At 46.0% G+C, this 22,058-nt stretch overlaps 1 protein-coding gene across 1 annotated transcript in view; it reads right to left on the reverse strand.

Annotated features, from left to right (window-relative positions):
- Smyd3 (SET and MYND domain containing 3) overlaps positions 1-22,058 on the reverse strand; it is a 535,421-nt gene that overhangs the window by 132,183 nt on the left and 381,180 nt on the right. The window contains exons 6-7 of the mRNA XM_050142970.1: positions 2,165-2,232; positions 952-1,054 (exon numbers count right to left, since the gene is read on the reverse strand). Coding sequence (XP_049998927.1) covers positions 952-1,054; positions 2,165-2,232 — 171 coding nt within the window. The remainder of the gene's footprint in view (positions 1-951; positions 1,055-2,164; positions 2,233-22,058) is intronic.

Genomic DNA, 22,058 nt, shown 5'->3' on the forward strand with positions numbered 1-22,058 from the left:
TCCTAAAGGCTGGAGACTCAGCTAAAGAGGCTGTGTAAGAGGCAGCGTCCTTGGCTGCAAATAAGTTTGGAAAGAATCCCTGCCTCTATAAAATATGGTAGCTCTGAGTTAGGGCTTTATTTGGGGGAGTGCTGCGTGAATGCCGTAAAAGCTTATGGCCTGCCATTCCTTGCAGTAAATATCCACTTTAGCAAATTGGAAGGCAGGAGGAAATGGAGTTCTGGAAAACATGACTACAACCAGAGCTCAGCATGGGTAGCAGCCGCAGGAACTCGGCAGACTCTGTGTGGTCCTGCAGCCTATCTGTAGTCGCCTGGGGGAACTCCGGCTTCTGCAACGTCCTTCACCTAAGAAGCTGGCTTGACCATCTACACAAGTGACACTGGCAAGTCCTGTTTGACTCTGTACCTTTGCTGAAACCATCACCCAGAAATGCTGAGGGGTTTACAGAAGCCCAATGGCAAAGATCTGAAAGAGTAAACCATGTCTACTTTCTTTATACAGAATTTAAAATACCTTCAAAATGTGCTTAGAGGCTTTGTGGGTAAGCCCCGGGGATGCTACTGACAAGCTGGGTTGCCTCTCTAGCCATGGAAGAATGGCTGTTCGCTGGGATGCGACAGGCAGCTGAACTGTCATTGCCAATGAGGAGATTTAATGGCTTGCATGCATGTGCACAAAACACCCAGGCTCCGTCACAAAAGAAATCTCTCTAATATATGTCAGAGGATTATCATGCAGAAACCCAGGGGCCAAGACCAAAAACTATGCGTAGATTCATCTACAGCTTGCTTTGTGACTGCTTCAAGTGCCCTCTTGGTGGCAGGGCAGCAAAGAGCTAGCTGTAACTGGTTGTAGGTGGGTGCCACACTGAGAAAGGCATTGAAGAGTGGAGGGGGATGGGTAGGAGGAGTATGGGAAACAGGAAGTGGGAGGCATGGATTTCCTTACCTCCTCTCCAGCCTCGATTTCTCGCACGGCACGCAGCAAGAGATGGGGCCCGTTGAACACAATTGAGCAGTTGGGGTCACAGCTGTGATTCAGCAGAGACATACTAAAGGAAAAAAAAAGGGGGGGGTCATCAATGCTTACAGTTAAGCAGCTACATTAAATGGAAACAAGAGCCAAAGACACTTTGGGTGGGAGGGTCCAAGATGGGTCTGATGGAGAGGAAATGGGGATGGGGCTCCAGAAGCATCCATATTCATATGATCATAGGTATACCCATACCCTGCTGCTTTTTGATACACGTGCTATCAATAGAGCTGACCTGCACCCAGTGACACACGAGGGTGTAAGAGACGAGGCTGAGTCTCAGACACAAGTGCTTAGAGGAAACGCTGTGTTTGAGCCCTAGAAGCATAAAGATAGGATGGAAGTCGGGGTAGTTCTAGCACTGGGCTTCATGCCGTCTAGCTCAGGGTCAAAGGCAGCCATACTGATGGCTGCGGAACACTACAACAGGCTGCTCCTGCAGGCGGAGTGGAAAGCACGCTACTGCCCAAGTCAAACCTGGCCTCCTAGTCCCATGCCATCTTAATACCGTATCATGTGTGTAGCACGAGTTCTAATTTAGTAAAAACCAGGAGTCAAATATTAGGGGTGAAAGAGATCAGAGAAGCAGAGCGGCCAGCCACTAGAGAGACCTTTTATCTCTACCGATGCTAGACCAAAGGGATGATCCTGTTCTCAGACTGTGTTCTCTGACTGCATCCTCAGACTACATCTGAGCTCGTGTCACTTCCGGCCTTATATCCCTCTCTGTGCCCAGCCATATCATTTCCCGTCTCCACCTCCCTGGTGCTGGCATTAAAGGCATGTGACTCCCAAGTATTGGAGATTAAAGGTGTGAGTCACCACTGCTTGGCTCTGTTTCTCTTTTAGACTGGAACATTATCGTGCAGCCCAGCGTGGCCTTAAACTCACAGAGATCAGTTTGCCTCTGTCTCCTGAGTGCAGGGATTAAGGGTGTGTGCTACCACTGCCTGGCCTCTATGGCTAACTAGTGGCTTAGCTCTGCACTCTGATCTTCAGGCAGGCTTTACTTGCTAGATCACAGACAAAATATCACTACAAATATGGATTATAAGACTTAACATTTTTATGTCCTGCAGACGGCTGGCGTGCCGGATGGAAGTGAGTGGGTTTGGGATGTCGGCCATACCTGGGGTACAGGCCAACGCCAACCTCCTGCATCTCCGCATTGCAGATGGTGAACGAGTTGCAGATCACCTGTGGAAACAAGAGGGGCCCTTGTTAGACGTCCACTTGAGGAATCCCACAGGCACTCGCGAAGGCTTGTGTTTTTGGAGGGACTGCTTGGGGGGGTCTCCCCAAGCATGGACTTGAAAATAACTTCTCAGATGCGCACTCCCCAACCCTGGGGAAAAACACAGCTTCAAGGAACATGGAAACTATTAACTGTCGTCTAACCTCCCCCACCCACGTTCTACCACTCCATGAAATGTTTGAAATTCAAAATATAAACAAGCTACTCATGAAAAACTTAGCTCCTGTGGCACTGCCACTTCTCAGGCTGCTGCCCGGTCCAAAGGCCCCTTTATCTAAGGAATACAGCAGCCTGTTTGTTTTTATTCCTACAGAGTGAAGCGCACCCTGAGGGAGTCTGTGATCCAAGCTGCCCACAGACCACAAGGAGGACAGGAAGCTGACTCCATGGGGCCACAGCACATACTGAACACACAGAGCCCCTGGCTGGGCCTGTGGCGTGTACCTGTGCCCTTTGGGAAGATAAGAAAAGAAAGGAAGAAAAACACAATCACGCTATACAGGGAACTTGAAAACCTTGTTTGTGCAGGAGGTAATGCAGTGTGTCCGAGGCCACGAGGAAATGTGCCCGGGGCACTGGGCTTGAGCCACTAGTCTGGACCCTGGCATGAGATGACATCCACAGAGACCTTAGGAAGAGAAGCGGGGGGAAGCCAAGGTGCCCCCTCTCACAGAACGTAAGCTCTACACAAAAGGAAGAAATCCCCAAGATGAAGAAGTTATCACTTGTGGGGAAGAGAAGTGAATGAACGTGAAGAATTCCTGGAAAGAAGCTGAGTCTGCAAATACAGATGGGCAGACGGGCTGACGACCTAGAACTCCAGGGAGGGAGAGTTGGAATGCTGCAGATCCAGAGCCTAGCTGCAATTCCTTGTCAGCTGCGACTAGCCTCCTGGAGAGGCGTCCCTTGCCTGCCTTGGTGTCAGACCTAACTCACTAGTAAACAGATTAAAACCTCTAGGATTAACCTTGCAAAACCCTATTCTCCACCAATCAAAGGGCTAAGAATGCTACCAGATAGCATGCGAGGCCTGTAACAGAGATTTCCCCACCATGGCAGTAACCTTCTCTCTAGTGTATCCACCAACACGTTTTGAAAATTTCTTGATTTATTACTTTGCTCGGTTACAATAAAAACTGCATGAAACGGCTTCAACAATGAGATATGGAATTTGGGGTAACTTCAATCTGTGTTTCCATGCCGTGCTGCTCAAACTGACTCCATAATAGACTAGTTTATATTCTTCGTGAGGTGAGAGCCGTGTTTTCGTGACAGGGACATGAGAAAAAGAGGTGGCATATAAACAGGGAGTGGGAGGGACGACGGGAATGACCCTGGACTTTCACTGGCGAGGAAAGTGTTGCAGCTGCCCATCGGAGTTCAGAGGGCATCGATTCCAGGCTCTGGTGTTCTGAAACACGGGGCTGCTCCAGGGACTCAGGCATAGAAAGAAAAGCAGAGACAGTTGATGAGGAAATGCATTCCTGAAAACAGGGGTGGGCCAGGGAGCTGAGGAGAAAGCCCAAGGCTGTGGGGCGTGAGGCAAACGACAGTGCGTTGACAGATCCCCCATTTGCACAGCAGAATTTCTAGAGCACGCTCTGTTCATTCTGTGAAGTCCAAGTGAGGAGGGGCTCCCTCTCTAAATTAACCGTGATGTAGCTTTCTTTCCCCAGTCTGTATTCTCCAGACACAAGGTGTATGTCACTAAACAAACAAACACACAAAATGTGTGGGGGCCTTTGAGGTAGGAGCCTTTGGGCGCACACAGCAAGAATGTTGATGGAGCCCACGAAAGTGGTTAAGATGGGAGAGATCAGAGAGGTAGCTAGACCACACAGGACTCTACAGTTATGCTGGGAACTCTATTTTAGGTGAAATGCCAAGCAAATGAGTAAATGGGTCTGATTTCTGTCCGCAAAGGACTGCTCTGACAGCAAAGGACTGCTCTGACAGCTACACACAGAAGGAGCTGTTTAAAGGTGAGACCACGTGGGTAGCACATTGGGTCAGAGGACCCTGCCATAACCCAGGCAACGGCTTGGACACCAGCTACAGAAGTGGGAGGAGCTGGCAACGGGGCCACCAGCTTCCCTGGAGCACTGCTGATGGGGAATGGAGTTGGGACAAACTTGGGGCTTGGCCTATGAGTGGTTGATCGTGGCTGTCATTTATTCAGAGGAGGAAGAAGACAAAGGGAGTAAGTCTGGCATGAAGTGGGAGGCGGGGCTTTGTTTTGTTATGGTGAGTCTAAAACGGCCCAGTTCACCTCGAAGCCCAGACTAGGAATGAACAAATGGAGTTTGGGGGGCAGGTAGGGGCAAAGCTATAAATTTGGGATGAAATATAGAAAACCCATCAGAAAGAAAGGGGACAGAAGTGTGGTTGAGATAGATCGTGACTCCAAGCGGATGCCGACTGCTGGCGTTTCTGTGCGGAAGGGCTGAGACAGCAAGCTTCTCCTTCAGATTTATAGGAAGGCACCGAGAGTATGCAAAGGCCCCCAGTCCACGGCGCCGTTGCTGCTAAGGGCTCTTAGATGGAAGCTAAGCAAAGCGTCATTATCTGGCTCCCCCCTGAAAGTCTGATAAAACCACAGCTTCAAATCAGGAAGTAAATGGGTGCACAGACACATTTTAAACAAATTCTGGTTAAATTGCAGCTTTCTAGGCATCTGCTTTGTATTAAGCGGCAAGGGTGTGCTGCCTCTATATGCCAATATACACAGTGTATGATAAACCGACAAGGCTAAAGATTCGGGGATATTTCTTGAAATTTTAAATATTCTTAAATTGGAGCGATGTGATTACAGATTTTAAATTTTAAAACGTATCTTATAGTATATTCAGAACAGCAGGGAAAGCAATCTACCAACAAAAAGTCAGACCAAAAAAATAAAATTTGCTAACATTAGAATGCAATTTTCCTGAATTTTGAAGCAAATTAAAGGTCCTTCCAAAGTATTTTCACTCTGATGGACTTTCTAAGGATGAAAGTCACAAACAAAACAAAATACCAGCTTGCTGTTTTTCTCAGGGACGTGTTTTCTCAGCCCTGGACTCGGGTGATGGTCTTCATGCCTTTAGCAGCATTTACCACACTGGACCATTGCCCACTGGTACCCTGCCCTACACTGCCCACTGGTACCCTGCCCTACACTGCCCACTGGCACCTTGTTCTACATTGCACATTGGTACCCTGCCCTAAGTTGCTAAGATTGTTTAAAAAAGTGGGTTTTTCAGATGGCGCCCTTTTTTTGAGTCCATCTTGAGGACAGAGAATGACTCTGTGCCTGGCTGGACATATGAGGGGCACTCAACATGACACGTACCCATGATTTATTCCCGAGAGTACAAACGGTATGACCCTATTAATTTATTGAGGTGACTTGGGAGTACAGGAATACATGGGGATATTACCACAGAAACCACGTTCAAGAACTTATCAGACCGCATCAGACATGGAAAGGGTCACACAGAGAGTTGGGCACCTAGCCCTGAGCTGGCGATAGCCCCAACAGTCTCTTACCAGGCTATCTAGTGCATGCTTCAAGGGATGGACAGGCGGAGAACTCCTGGCTGTCCCAGGGGCTTCAGGTTTAGTTCTAGCTCCTACTGTTGACAAGGCCCTGCTCAAATCCCCCTGTCCACCTGTGCACTGCCTGGGACTATTGCTCATCCATCTACTTGGACCCAGACGAGCCTTTCCCTTCACCTGGTCCCTGAAGTTCAATTCTGACCTTGCAACTTGGCTCTCCAGCCAGCAGCCAGCATCTTCAGATTCTTCTGGACCTGGGCTTTGAGCGTTACCTCCCCTCCACCGAGTCCACTTTACGTTTCTATCGGATTCCAGCTCTGCCCTTTCAGGTCTCTTATGCCATTCTATAACCTAATACATAGTTACTGATATTCACAGATACTAAGTAGGCTTCTACAATGTGATGCGTAATGTGTGATCTGAAAGTTAATATTAACAATTGAGGTCATCAAGGAAAGCAATACTATTTAGCAAGTTGAGTGAATGATACCTCTATGACTTGTGAATTTATTGTTATCTAACAAATTCTGATATTTTGGAGAAACACAGTCATGTTTGTCTATGTTTCCAGTGCACGGAGCTCATGCACCCATTTACTTGGTGGTATGCAGAACCAGGACGGGGAGAGGTAGTGATTCATTTATTCTCAGGCCTAGCACCATGTCTGCTACACAGAAGCCACTACTAGACATATCCCAACAGATGAACTGTTTCATAGATGTGGTCCTCAGCATTCCCAGGGGTCACTATCTAGAGCAGGGTCAGGGAAAAATGTCTTCTTATAAATAAAAAAAAAGTGCTTATTTGTCAACTCCTACTTTTATTAAAAATAATAGGTCCTGGGCCAGCGAGACAGTTCAGATGTTAACGTGCTGTGCTACAGCCTGACAACCTGGGTTTGATCCCCAAACCCATGGTAGCCATTCCTGAAAGATACATGGAATTGAAAGAAAGAACCAACCCCAAAAGGCATTCCTCTGATCCTCTAGATGCAACACAGATGCACATTTGTTACATACATCATACGCATGCACACAAAGTGATGATGATGATGAGGAGGAGGAAGGCCAATACCTACATACATACATCATACACGTACACACAAAGTGATGATGATGATGAGGAGGAGGAAGGCCAATACCTACATACATACATCATACACGTACACACAAAGTGATGAGGATGAGGAGGAGGGCCAACACAAACCTACATACATCATACACAAGCACACAAAGTGATGGTGAGGATGAGGGTGATGATGATGGCAGACTGTTGAGTCAATTTAATGGCATGTTGATTAAGAACATAACCGGAGATTTTTTGTTGTTGTTGTTTTGCACAGGTCACAATAGGCACCATGGCTAGATACAGCTCTCGGGCTCTACTTTCTGTTGAATGGACAGGCAGATAATATATATGCCCACGTTTGCTCAGTCCATAAACCGAAAGTAACTGTTCTTTCTTAAGGAATGGGAGAATGAAAATCATGTCCAAGAATAAATTTTACACATTTTAAAAGCATTAGCTATGCATACACAGTTTTCTTTAAAAATCTTACATGGTAAAATATTAATGATGACTATTTCAGGCAAGAGGCACATTTAGAAATGTGTATCTATAGGATTGTTTCAATGAAAACAAAGGACACTGAGCTAGAAAGTTACTTTTAAAAGCAAAGTGTGGGCGTTGCTTGAAAAATATTTTCTATGGCATGAAGCTAGAAAATATATTTTATTATTATTGAACATGAAGTTATGCTTGAATTTTATATTTTTTCCTTTAAAATAAGCAAAAGTCTGTATCATGGCACCCTCTGTAAGATGCCAAAAATCTAGTGAACAGGCATAAGTTGATCACTGGACTATATTTTATAAAAAAAAACAATATTTTATAAAAAACCATCAAAGTTAAATTTGAAAATATACTAAAACTAAATTTTTGTGTCATCTGGTGTGAGTTCTAGGTTTATAACCTCACGTTCATGTTTTGGGGTGGAACATTTTCCCGTAGGTTAGACACAGACATCAACCGCCAGAACACGACCTGGATAACAGAGGCATTTACTTATTTTAGATATTGGGTGTTCAAATTCCACATCAGAACTTTTAGAACTTAGATGTTTTCTACTGTGACAGTAAGTGGCATGTGGTATTTGTGACGGGAGGCCGAGCCATCGCTGTGCCATCCCTTGGAACAGCGGAGCTGAGCATATGTAGACAGCGTCCAGTTGGCTGGAGCAGAGCAATTCTGCACTGGACCAAGGACCGGTCACTTCCCTGCACACATCCCCGACTTACTAAGGGCTACACAGCTTACTTCAAACAACAACAGTTCCACTCTTCAAATAACCTAATGAAATTTAAAGCACTTAATAGGCGGAAACCCGGTTTCTCAACATAAACACCGAGTGGCTCCTCAAAGACGATCTGCACTGCTTTCGAGTATCTCCATTTAACGCTGAGTAGAGGGCTGGCTCACGGGACTGCTAGTGATCGGCACCAAAGGTGAGCTTTCAAAAGAGCTTTCCACAGTTAATTTTATTAAGGTTTCGGAGTGGGAAAAAAAGCAGCTAGGAAGAACTAGCAGATTATAAAAGCAAAACACAGAAGTTTTTATTCAAAATCACCGTCCTGCCCCCACTCCTATAACTAGCGTTTCTCTAACGTTGAAAGCACAGTGAGCATTTAGTTGGGGCACAGTTTTCTCTCTCGGCTGTGTGTGTGTGTGTGTGTGTGTGTGTGTGTGTGTGTGTGTGTGTGCGCGCGCGCGCGCGCGCGCGTGCGACATTTTATTAAATACAGATCGGGCCTTTAGGAAATCATCTTCTGTTAGCCCCAAGGGTTCCAGTCTCCAATGGGAACGGCAATGGTGTTTAGCCGGGCTGTCTGGAAAGGCCTGCTACAGGGGGAATAGGAAACATTTCTTTTTTTCTTGTTTTCTTGTTTTTGGTTTTTCAAGACAGGGTTTCTCTGCATAACAGCCTTGGCTGTCCTGGAACTTGCTCTGTAGACCAGGATGGGCAACATTTCTTAAGTGAGGGCTCACAAAACCCAAGGTTAAGCTGTTTCTAGAATGTTTCCACGAGAAGAATATTTACAGCAACCTTCCCAATACCGATGCTGAAAAAGTACTAACTAAAACAGCCATTGCCCCTTCACTGGGAAAGTACAGGACAGCGTATATGTAGCGTCAGTGGACACATCTAATTAGCATTATTTAATCATTCTACGATGAATATTTGTATCAAAAAGAATCACATTGTACTCCATAAACACATGCAATTATTACTTGCCAATTAAATATTTAACAGATTCAACACAGAAAGCAAGGATGCTGGGAGACAAATGACGTGAAAAATGACAATTTTATAAATTTGTCTCAAGGTTTTTTTTTTTTAAATGACATCCTTAATATGGCTGAAATTCTTCCACAGCATTTGAAGGCATTAAACATGTGAGAAAGAGAACACTAGTTCTATTTTAAAGGACATACACACACACACACATATATTGTATGTATACTCGTATGTGTGTATATATAAGTGTTCCGTGGTACACTGTGTCTGTTGTTAGGAGTTGGTTCTCTCCTTCCATCATGTGGGTCTCAGTGATTGAACTTAGGTGGCCATGTTTGGCTGCAATCACCTTTAACCATTGAGTTATATCGCTGGCACACATAATTTTACTGTTAACCAATGGAAAGAAGATATCAAAGCATACAGAGTGTTCAAGGTTTAATGGTTTAGCCATTAAACCTCTCTATTACCTCATGATTTATAAAAGGAACATGAAATTCACAAAATATAACCTTGCTGGCTTCCTTTTTCTTTTATTTTTTTTAAGTCAAGTTCTCAATATATAGCCCAGGCTGGCCTCAAACTTGTGATTCTCCTGCCTCAGCCCCCTAAGTTGTGGGGTTATAGGTATCTACTCCATGCCCTATTCTTAGGGGAAAAAAATTTTAAGAGTGTTGAACATCAAATTCCTGAGTGCAAGATGCTACCTAAGACCTAATGCAACAAAAATCTATGTTAGTCATGTGGGATTTTTTTAACATAAAATTAATTTAAAGCAATTCAATATTCATATATCACTTATCAAATAGAACATTCCTACATGTTATGAATTTTATGAAATATCTTCTAGATTTACCTTTATAATGCAAGCCAAGTAGAGTATAAAATAAAATAATCTTAAGATGATTTCGTTATCTCATCCACATAGCAATAAAGTTGGGCAGGTATACTCTGCTGACTGGCCAACTGCAACGTGTCTGCCACACTTCAAGGTCTGACTAGAGCTGAGCATACGATGCATGAAGGGGGCAGAGGCAACAAGGCTTGGCCAAGGCGAAAATCAACATCAAAGCCAGCGTCCTGAATGAGGAGGCAGCAGCCACACGATGGCTTTGAACTTTCCGTCCCTCCAAGGCCACAGTGTCGATTGTAAGCACATGAAGGCTCTTTGGACGCCACACTGGCTTTGTGAGAGCTGGCCACACTCTCATTTCCGAAGGGCATTCCTCACCACATCAAACGCCCATCTTTGATGAGAGAAGGCAAAGCAAGAGCGATACCCTCGAGCCCCTGCATGATTCTTTCTTGGACGCTATTACCCGGCATCTCACCTCATTAAAGCCAGCTGATGGGAAAGCACTTGCTAGAGACGTCCATCAAACGTGTAAAAGCCAGTAGCTCTGCGACGCCATTTCCATCATGTAATCTCCCTTCCACACCCCCAGGCTCACAGCTGCTATTACACTCTCAAATAACCTATTGCAAGATACTGTCACGGGCTTCTGTAGCTCTGCCGTGGAGCCTTGTGTTACAAGTTTCATTGAGACGCATCCCTATCCCAAAGCCAATCACAATAGACTCAACTTCCACCCCTAGGACCTACTTAAAAATTCCTTTGTTTAGCTTCAATTTTTTTTTAAAAAAAAGTTTCTTTCCTTGAAATTCTATTTTCATATTTCCTTTTTCATATAACAAGCATAGACATCCACCCCAGGCAGGGCCTGTGTTTTTCACTGTAATCTGTCTCAGTTCTAGTTTTGAGTTACTAGATGACATGTACTGTGTGCTGGGTGGTTTACATCAGCCGAATTAGGCTGGATTGAATATAGCAGAGTGTGGCTCAAACCATCTGTGTTTTTCCATCAAGCTAATGGAGAAAGCTACAGAAAAAAAAAAATGTTCCGTGAGAAAGTTAAGACTGAACGCTAACTAGCCGCTTAACGCAATTCCCCAAACGCAGGCTAAATCCTGGTGCGTGCTGAGGTCACTGTCAGAATGCCGGCAGGAAGGTGCAAACTCCCCAGAGAATTTCTGACAGCAAGGGTTTCTCATACTGGTCAGGTCTGTCACATTGGGGTGTGACACCCAGAAATATACAGTTCATATCACAGCACACGAGGTCAGCCTGACTCCGGTCCAAGTGTGCTGCTGCAGGAAAGAGTTCTGTGGAGTTGTATTCAAGAATGTCTCATGCTGTGGCAATGTCTTAGTTAGGGTTTCTATTGCTGTGAAGAGACACCATGACCACAGCAACTCTTATAAAGGAAAACATTTAATTGGGACTGGTTTACAGCTTCAGAGGTTTAGTCCATTATCATTAGGGCGGGACATGGTGGCATGCAAGCAGACATGGGGCTGGAGAAGGAGCGAAGAGTAGAGAAGGAGCTACATCTTGATCCTGCAGGCAACAAGAAGTAGTCTGTACTGGGCGTGGCTTGAACATATATGAGACCTCAAAGGCCCACCTCCACAATGACACACTTCCTCCCACAAGGCCATACTCACTCCAACAAAGCCATACCTCCTAATAGTGCCACTGTCTATGAGCTTGTGGGGGCCAATTACAACTAATACAGATGGCAAATGGTAGACACCTCAGTGAGTCAGTCCTTTTATGGCTGGATGCTACCCTAATACTGCATTTGCAAGAGAAAGTGAGAAAAGGCCACAGAGGGTCTCTCAACTGTGAGGTGCAGAGGCTGCAAGAAATGAGGCCAGCTGACCTTGAGGTCTCTCAAAGCATATACCATTATTTTCAGAAGAAAATAAGAGAAAGACAAATCACAGCTGTATCCTCTCCCCCTCCATACCTCTTCCTCTAGAAGTGGCTTATAGCTGCCCTTCCCTTCTCCCGCCAGCCCGTGCTCACAGAAGGTCAACACTTTTGGCCAGGGAGAGTGAGAAATAATTGCCAAAGCAAGGATTTAAAAGGCATACAAACCAGGGGGCCACTGAAAGACAACACACCAGGCCCTGGCTGCTGGGGATGCAAGTGGTCCCCTCCCATCCTTCCAGTCTCTGCTCAAGCAGACTGCTTCCTCAAGCTATTCCTGGATTTTCTACTCTCTTCATGTCTTCCGGTCCCCGCAGAGCTGGAATTTCCTTTTAAATAATCAGCCCTCTCCCTTCTTCATCCCTGAACTACCACTGATCTTTCGGGTGCTGACCAAGTCCCTTCTTGGGAGAGGGCCTCAGCTCTGCCCAGTGGAAGGGGGCAGTCTCTTGGCGTAGGAAGCACAACACTTGATCACACATCTACCCAGCATTTGACGCCCTACACGGGGAGCTCAAAAAATGCTCCGTGAGTGGATGCTGTGTACATTTAATCTCAATGACTGTTGTCTCCAAGAGCTTCACACAGATTGCCTAAGTGTGGGGGGCTGAAACAGGAGGCTAGTGATTGTGAAGGCAGTTTAGGCTACAAAAAAAGTCTGAGGCCCATCTTGGTGATCAGCAAGACCCTGGACAAAAATTAAAAATAACAGAAAAGAATTGTGGTGTTGCTCAATTGGTAGAGCACTTGCTTAGAATGCACACATCCCTGGGTTCAAGCCTCAGGCAACAAACAAGTTCGTACTGCCGCCTCCTTCCTCCATTTTATCTCATCCTCTCTTTCTTCCTACAATAACAAACACTTGATCAGCAACCTACAAAGGCAAGATTCTGAGCTGCCCAAAGGTATAAGAAAAAAGTCCCATGCCAACTGCTCTTGTACCCAGCAGACTAGCTCCAGGTCACTGGAGTGATTGGGGCAGGTTTGAGAAAGCCTACTAGAAAAGGGACATAGGGAGAGGCCCAGAAGCTAGAGTCGTCATAAGCACAATGGAGACCTCTTCTTAATCCTCATAGGGTGTAATGAGTACCGCCATAAACTCAATACCCAGACACACAACTTTGACTTTCCAATCTTCAAGGTCATGACACTGGGAAACACCAGAAATGACAAGAAAAAATAGAAGGCACAGGGACACAAGGTTCTGCCCCAGCAGGTAAGTCAGACGAACCATACTTCCCCTTGGCTAAAAAAGACACATTAAGTCTCAGCACTGTGTCCTGTCCCCATGTCACTGGAAGTGGCAAGGGATAGTATTGTCATCCTATTTTTACCAGAGCGGGCTGAGCACAGGAAACAGTGATCTGAAGAGGAGAGCAGGGACAGCCTTGGGGACATCAGGTACCTACTGGTCCTCAGTGTGTTCCTCTGTGACTTGCTGACCTGAAATCCATGCCATTGACCCATTGTTCCCTGGAGCATAAGGGTCCCTTAAAACTGAGCCACGCTGTTCAAGAGAGGAAGACCTGCCATTTCTCTGTTACTAACACTGTGACACATGTCACTTCAGATTTCTCCCGATCACAAGGAGGTGCCAGCCAGGATCTCCACAAACAGAAGGCGAGGACATCAACATTTTCCTACGGTGCTGCTCATGTGCAGCCAGGCACCAGTTAAGAAAACTCATTTCTGCAGAGCTCCTAGGGAGAGAACCGGGCCAGGTAAGGCCTGGGGCCTGGGACCATCTGCAACGGAGACCTGCTTATTCGGTTATGAAAGGGCTCTGATGTGCCCAGAGCAGAAACAGGCACTAGGAAGGACTGAAAATGACCCCTTTCACCATTTTGCTTTATTTCATTCTCTAAGCAGGCACAGAAAGATTGAAAAACATGTTGCATGTCTCTCCAATTTTGACAAATTTTAGCCTTTCTTGGCCAAAGATGAGTCTCCTACTACCGGTCTTATTTCTTTTGTGAGTGACTCTGTCATAATACAAATGGCAGTAATGAGGATGACATTCTAATCTGTCAGATCAATTTAGAGACACAAGAGTCCACTGCTCTCCAGTGACCCTGGGAGGTACGCGGTCTCCACTCGCTCTGATTGCCCACGGGCAGGATTGCTGGGGATTAGGAGTGCCAGCTGGGAGGCATGGGGTGAAATGGGCAGCTTTTGAACGCTCCACTCTCTTGCAGCCTGAGTGGCCACCATCCCTAAATTAGTGCCACAAAGAGAAGGATATTCTCCCCTGGAGAGGGCAGGGAAGATTAATCAGCTGCAAAAAGAACAAGCGGCTAAAGGAAGAAGGAGAAAATGAAGCCTGGCACTTTGATTTGTGAGTGTCTCTGTGACTGTGGCCATTCACACATAGATCCATCAGAGACAGAGAGACAGAAAAAAAGACCCTTCCTCCCAGCCCACCCCCCTCTCTGCCCACCCTTCTCCCAGCTCCCCTCCAACAACCCCTACGGCTTTCCCTTGCTCCACTAATGCCTTCTGCCGTATCACATTTAAAATCATGGGGGAACACGGCTTTTTATGTGGGGAGACGTCGGCTAAATTGCTCACATGCCTGCATTATACGCCACTGGCCGATTCATTCTGAACAGGAAAGGCCCAGAAATAAAAGGCCAGCCAGAGTGAAGCAGAGAGCTACAAACCAGAGGTGTTGTGAGGATGAATTGAGACCATAAAAGGAGGCCTTGGAACGAGTCCTGACACACAGGAAGCACAGTAATCGGCAGCGACTCGTACAATAGTCCATCAATTAGCCAGGAAGGCGTCGTATGCTAAGAAAGATCATTAACAACAGAACTCCGCCAGGCCACCGGTTGGAAAACAGATCCCAGTGCCCCAAAGCTTGTGTTACTGAAACACAGTCTTGCTATAGAGACCCTAAGGCTTCTGGGAGAGAGCAAGCTGAAATCTACACAGGCATGTCTGTCACTACAGCCACTTGAGGTTGGGTTTCTAACCATCTCTCTGTCTCCTGGAATTTCACCCACTAAAAGGTTTGGCAGTCTGGTCCTCTCCCTGGACAGGGTCTTGTGTTTGGGGGGGGGGGCTTTTTAAAAAAAATAAAATAAAAAAACCCAAAAACTAGTGCCTGGTCAGTCGTCATGGAACAGACTAACATAAGTCACTCAAGACCCAAACTATGTCCCTGGTATCAAGTTACAGGGCTTGTGCCAAGCCTGTGGGACTTGCCAAATGCGGCTGCACTCTGGGTTAACTTAATAAACGTGAACTCCCAGCATCCTCCCTCCATATTGAGGTAAGTGGTGCCCACGTCCCTTGGAACTAAACCTAATCGAGTTATTTGGAAACCCAAGTTCGCATTGCTTTTCTGCCCATTACACTGCTTTCTCCAGATAATCGAGTGAAGGCATTCTGGAGGGGAGAGGGGCAGAGACTCTGAGGATGGAGTTCACGCTCGTTCATCATTAGCCTGACAAATGGAAGTACTAGGTAAAGAACTTTCTGGAATTAGGTGGCTATTTGTTACAGATAGTGCTGGCCATTAGGGTCATACAAGAGAACTGAAGAAGGACATATCACAACATTTACTGGAACCTGGATAGTGGTCATTGCCCCCCCCCAAGGCTTGCCTAGCATGTGTGAGGCCCTAGCCTTTCAAAAGAGCAACAACGATAAAAGGTACTTATGCAGAAGCACACTGTAGTAAATAGAGTCACATTGTATCTACTATGTTCTAGTGATCTTGGGGTAATTAAAACATCATCCACCCAGTGGTGGCCAGGGGCCTGCTGCTACATTGTTGGTTGTACAAAACCCTGAGTGGATTATCCAGTCAACGCTCACTTTCCCCTAACGTAGGCATTTTAAAATTACCTTACAAGTATTTACAATTCCCAGCCACCAAGCCCGATGTGCTGCACGTGGCCTGGCTATTCCGGCTCCTCCCTTTCCCTTTGTTCTCTCCTATTTAATTACTCTCCACGTCGCCTAGGCTGAGAAGTCTGAGCATCCTACATAAACCAGCCAGCGACTGTGCAGTGTCACAGAGAAAAGAGCTAAGTTTCCCTTGTCTGGAGCTAAATTCACTTAGTTATTTTTAACTGGAACATTGTGAATGAGCCTCTCTTTCCCTCCAGCTTTATTTTCCTCGTGCCCTCTCCTAATTTTGCTCCCACATCTAGTCAAAACAGAGCATACTCACAGAATAATTAGGGTTAGTAATTATAGCAAACAGATGCAAATTTACAGACGTGAGACTTCTAACTTTGACGTCAAAGGCAACGAGGGGCAAAAAGGTCCAAATGAGAATCAATACTGCTTCTGAGAAAAGGTGCCAGCATCTTTAGATGATAGGAAAAGAAACGCTGGTTCACCAAAAACAAAATAGAAATAAGTAAAACATCACATTTGTGTAACATTAATTTTCACAGGATGGGGGTATCACTGGAAAGCCATCTGAAGCGAGATACAATAAAAGGCAAGTCTTAAAAAGGGAAATGTGAGGACCACTAGGGACGTGAGCAAAGAACGAAAGCGGAATGGGCATGAAGAGAGGATCAAGGGAGCACATGAGTGGAAAGCAGAAACATTATGAAGACCATAAGCCAAGAAAACCCCTGTCAATGCACATCCGTCCTACAGAGAGAAAAGATGGAGAAGCACAGGAAACTATATAATAAATACCATGATGGACATGGCTGCCAGATGAGCGTGCAGCTCACTGTCATCTTAACCGGAGTAAACGGAAAAGCTGCCTGTCAGAGCCTGCCAATGAGCAAACGCTGAGAGCGATGACTGACAGCTCCCGTTATCACCACTGTTCTCATCGAACTAACTTGAGGGGCTCATGATGGAGGCTACCCAAATCTCCTGCTAATGACCAGTGAAAGGCATATCCCCTGTTCCCAGCATTGCTCGCGTTCTGAGCAAATGGAACACTGGCGCCAGTATGCACTAAGCAGATTTTATGGGGCTTTTATCTAAGCAGAAGGCAAATACAGCAGAGGTCTGCACTGCTGCAGAAAACTGTCAAAGCTCTCCCTAAAATGATGAGCCTCAATTTCCCAGATGACCTCACAGGCTTATGAGGAGTCCCAGCAGAAGCCAATGAACTATTCAGCTCCATGGCCGTGAGGACCAGGTGGCGTACAACCACAATCCTGCACGGCTATGTCTCAGTCAGGACTAACCTAGCTTGTAGTCAGTTACTGATGCCATGCAGAAAACAATGACCAGACACCATGTGGAGTGATCAGAGGATGAACAGGAGGCTCTGGGCATCGAAGTCTTAGAGTCTAAGACAAAGGAACTTGGCAAACATGCCATCATGAAATCCCCAAACATACAAGAAAATGGTTAAACAAACAAACACCTTTGGGCAAAATGTTGCTATTTCTAACTGTTAAGAGTTCTTTGGTTATAATACAAATGACGCCAGTACATCAGCAGAAAGAACTGTTTTCTTCCTTCCATATTTTAAATTTTCCATGTTGGGAAATTTTACTGTATACTGATACAATCCAACCATACCAAACCTTTTCATTAACCAAAAGTATTGTTTTAGGATTTAACTCTGAAGTTGGGGGATAAGGAAAGGCACTTTCAAAAATATTTATTTATTCATTTTCTTGAATTTTCAAGACAAGGTTTCTCTGTGTGGCTGTCCAGGAACTCACTCTATAGACCAGGCTGACCTCAAACTCACAGAGACCGCCTGCCTCTGCTCCTGAGTGCTCGGATTAAAGGTGTGCGCCACCGTGGCAGGTTAGGAAAGTCACTCCTTTTATTTTGTTTGTTTTGTTTTGTTTGTTTTGGTTTTGTTTTTGCTTTTCAAGACAGGTTTTCTCTCTGTTATAGCCCTAGCTGTCCTGGAACTAGCTCTTGCAGACCAGGCTGGCCTTGAACTCACAGAGATCTGCCTGCCTCTGTCCCCCAAGTGCTGGGATGAAAGGCGTGCACCACCACTGCCCAGCAGGAAAGTCACTCTTAAGAAAACTAGCTGACAAAGGAAAGCAGCAGCAAAGGAAGGACCACAGGGATCTTCCCGGTCGTGCTCTGTGAGGAGCCATTTCCGTTCTTCACGGCAGTGTTAACCTCACAAGGGGAGCCTAGGAGATCAACGGTGAGGCCGCTAGAGCTTAACAAACTGTCCAAGGGCACAGCGGAACTCTGAACCATTTCTAATCATTCTTGTTGAAATAAAAAAAAAAAAACTTTTCTTTTCGTGTGTAGAGTGTGTGTATTCTCCACCCTCTCTGTTGTGTATTGTGTTGATGTGCATATGTTGTGTTGTGTTGTGTGTGTGTGTGTGTGTGTGTGTGTGTGCTTGATCTGGTTATGCTTCGCATCTTTCCCAAGTGGACATTCACCAATACTAGCTAACTGCAATTGTAAATCCATGACACTTAGGCGGATCAAGGACACAGTCCCAGAGAAAATGGAGGCTGCTGTGAGGAATAGCCACAGGAAGTCACTTCAGACTCCCCAGCCAATCTGTCACCCCTCCCTGTCACTCTCACGGCATCCCGCATCCCTTTTCACCATCCCTACCGCTGTCGCTTGTCATCATCTCCGGCTTACAAGTTTACATCTCTCTAGCTCCATTCGTCCCAACCTACTCTCTAAACTGCCACCAGGTAAATATTTCTTAAGAATGGATCGAATTTTTCAAAGAGAAATATGAGATCTGCCCAGTGCTGCAGCATAAAGACAAAGTATCTTGGCATGATGGGAAAGTCCCCCCAGCACCTGCTCCGGCCCAGCTTTCCACCAAATCCAACCTTCACTCCATCTCCCATGAACGGGCCTCGTTGTCAGGCTCAGTCATGTGGTGTCGTACCCTTGTTCACAGAGTTTCCCCTTTAAACTGTGTCTTTTAAAAAGATCTCTGCTGTGTGGACGAGTGTTTGCCTGCATATCTGTGCACCAAAGGAGTGCTTGCTGCCCATGGAGGCCAGATGTGGGTGTTGGAGCCTTTGGAATCACAACAGCTGTGAGCTGCCGTGTGGGTACTGGGAACTGAGCCTGGGTGTTCTGTTAGAGCAGCCAGGGCTGCCGACCATGGGGCTATCTTTTCATTCATGAATATTATATGTTTAGCATGAAGTGCTTTGGCTTCTTGTAAGTTAAATTCTACCACACCTATTATTTCACAACGTTTTTAATAAACAAACGTTCCTAGGATTCATAAGTGATGGTGCATGTAGCCATAGTGCAGCTGCTGAGGGAACCTTTGTCCAACATCTTCTAGAAAGCACTTAAGGAATGTCCAAAGTAATATTTTTGATAAATGTTAAATTTAAAACCAAAAACCCTGATAATTCTTATAAGAGGGATAGATAAATAAACCGTGGTATTTTAAAAGCTCTCTCATACTAGTGCTTCTGGCATATCATAGAGTACCTTGCCACACTTGAAACAGGAAAATGATAAATCGATTTGAAGCAAAGCGTGTCTCCTCCTCGGAGCCTGTTCGTAATCAGCTGCGCAGGAACCATCTGAAACATCCTCAAAATCATGTAAGACCCCAAGGTGGATGGTCATGTTTATCTTCACTGGGACTGATAAGGAAATCAAACGGGAACCACAATGTACCAGCGTCTCCTCAGATCTAAGCAGGCAGAGGGTTATTTTTACGTAGCTGATTCTGTCTGCTTGCTTTTAAGCTCTATCAACCACTGAGATGCCCAAGATTGACTTTTTCCCTGAGACTGCCATTCTCTCTAACCCTGATCTGCTTTCTCTTCCTTCACAGTGCTCCTCAGTGGGTGTGAGCCAGCTGTGGTACCCTGAAGAGGATGCAAGGATAGTTCTGCCTTTTGGAGCCCCTGCCTTCTCATCTCAGACTCCATCCTGGGGTGATGTGGGTTCCCTGAAATGACTCGTCTCTCATTATGCTCTCATGTGTTCAGCCACTGCACACCTACTGTGAGGCGCTGGGGCACCCTGCTTACCATTATGGCATGTTGTGTGCCGCTCTTTGGCAGAACCAAACTTCAGAAAAACAGTCACCACGCCGGCACGTTACTCGTCTAAAGTTCTCATTTTACTGAACTGGAAACTAATCCTGAGGTTAACATGCTCGGTAAAGATGCAAGGAGAGATGAATTATGCCAAACCCAATGTCGTGTGTCCATCTGCAGCCCCTGCCAGTTCATCCTTCCCAAAGAACCAGCACAGAAAAGTATAGAATGGAATTAAAGTCAAAGGAAAACACAACCTAGAGACAAGGTTTTCTACGAAATTCAGTATGATTCACAGAAGCTCATCTCTCTCTAACTACGATTCACAGAAGCTCATCTCTCTCTAACCACGCTGTTTCCCCCTGCTTATTAGAACTGCCTAGTTAGCAAATGAGGGAGGGAGTGGACATTATTTCGATGCACAGTACAAATAAAGCCTACATATTAGCGTTCCCCTTTCCTTCCCTCCTATTTTAAGAACTTCATTTCCTCCTTTCCTCTTTCCCACCCATCCCCTGAACTCACTCACCATCCCCACCTCCCACAGTGCCTGGCGGGAATTAAAGTCGCTTGCCTTCTCTCTCCAGCCTCACTTTCTCTCGGGGTATGCCTCCTCCTTCTAATTTGAACCACCATGTCATCATAAATAACCTTCTCTTGCACCCTGGATCTTTCATTGCTGTTATTTCTTCCACCTGCTTTGACAAATGCAAGCTCTCCGCCACGGATCTATTGCTGCTCTACTTGAGAAAGCTCAAACTCTTCTTCAAACAGAAGCCACCTGTCACCGCCACACTGTCTCCTCCATACACGTCAATCAAGTCCAGCACCCACCTCCTGACTTTTCTGTTGAGTTTCCTTCTTTCCCAGCAAGCCCATCAACTGTCTGTCTTCATTGTCTGCTAGACATCCTCAATCATCTGGAGGAGCCCTAACTTCCATCCTCCCCTCTCAAGCCTTAGGAAGGGCTCAGGGAAAGATTTACCCTGAACTTAATAATTTCACTGCAAAATGCAGAGTTGTACAGTCACGATAAACATGGAAAGACACTTGCAGGACCACCTCAGTCTAATGTCAGAGCTAACATTAGCGGTCACAACAGCCAGGCCATGGATTTTGGATGCATCGCTGGGGAAGCAAAGGTGTTATGGGATCAGCCCAGAGCCAGGCACTTGACCAGCTTCTGTGCATTCTCCCTCATCACTGCAGAAGCCGAGAAGACTTAAGAGCATCCTGTCCACTAACAGGCGCTCTTAGGTTCAAAGCGGCTTGACAAAGGCACCAGAAAATGAAGCTAAATCTGTCTGCTACTTACATTCCAAAAGCAAGACAAGTTTTAATTTGAAGGCAACTTAAGAAGGCTGACGCCACCAAATTAATATTCTGACAAGGCCAGCAAACATGATTCCGACTGCTAATCACAAACACCCGGCACCTGTGCGCTTCTGCGCACCTTCCCTCCCGTCGTCCGCCATGAATTCCCCTTATTCTAGGTCCACAAAACAGTCAGGCACTCTCTAAAGAGCCCTCGGATAGACGATGGTCTCCCTTCCCACGGGCTTTTTCCCTTTGTGCGAAATACCCTTACCTGGCCCAATCATCACACAGACCCCCGTTCAGCTCAGTGGTCACGTCTGTCAGGAGGCTCTCTTCACCTGACAGGCCCTGTAGCACGTGGCTCTCTAGGCTATGATGGCTGACTTGTCTGCTTCACCTCCTCCGTCTACTCCCAGCAGGCAGAAGCCACATTTGATTTTTGTGTTTGTGGCTGATCCCTCATGGATATTCAGCGGCTCCAAAGAGCTGAGAGATGAACAGAAATCACAGGTAGTGGATCTGGGAACACAATCCAAAAACCATCGGAAGCTAAAGTGAGCCACCGTATGAATTGGCATCTAAGCAGGGGCTAGATAACAACCCATCAGGAAGGACACCAACCACAGCCCAAAGTTGGGGGTCCTGTCCTATATGACCCAAACATCTTCCCGGCCCCGCATTCTGAGCATCAGTGTTGTGGTGGTTTGAATGAAAATGGCCCCGACAGACTCATAGGGAGCGGCACAATTAGGACGCATGGCCTTGTTGAGTGAGGGTAGCACTCAGGACGGGCTTTGAGGTGTCGGATGCTCAAGCCAGGTCCAGCCTGTCTCTCTCTCTCTCTCTCTCTCTCTCTCTCTCTCTCTCTCTCTCTCTCTCTCTCTCTCTCTCTCTGTGTCTCTCTCT

The sequence above is a fragment of the Alexandromys fortis genome, unplaced genomic scaffold, assembly GCF_014885135.2.
Source record: "Alexandromys fortis isolate MF-2015 unplaced genomic scaffold, M_Fortis_MF-2015_v1.1 scaffold_51, whole genome shotgun sequence".
Taxonomy (NCBI): Eukaryota; Metazoa; Chordata; class Mammalia; order Rodentia; family Cricetidae; genus Alexandromys; species Alexandromys fortis.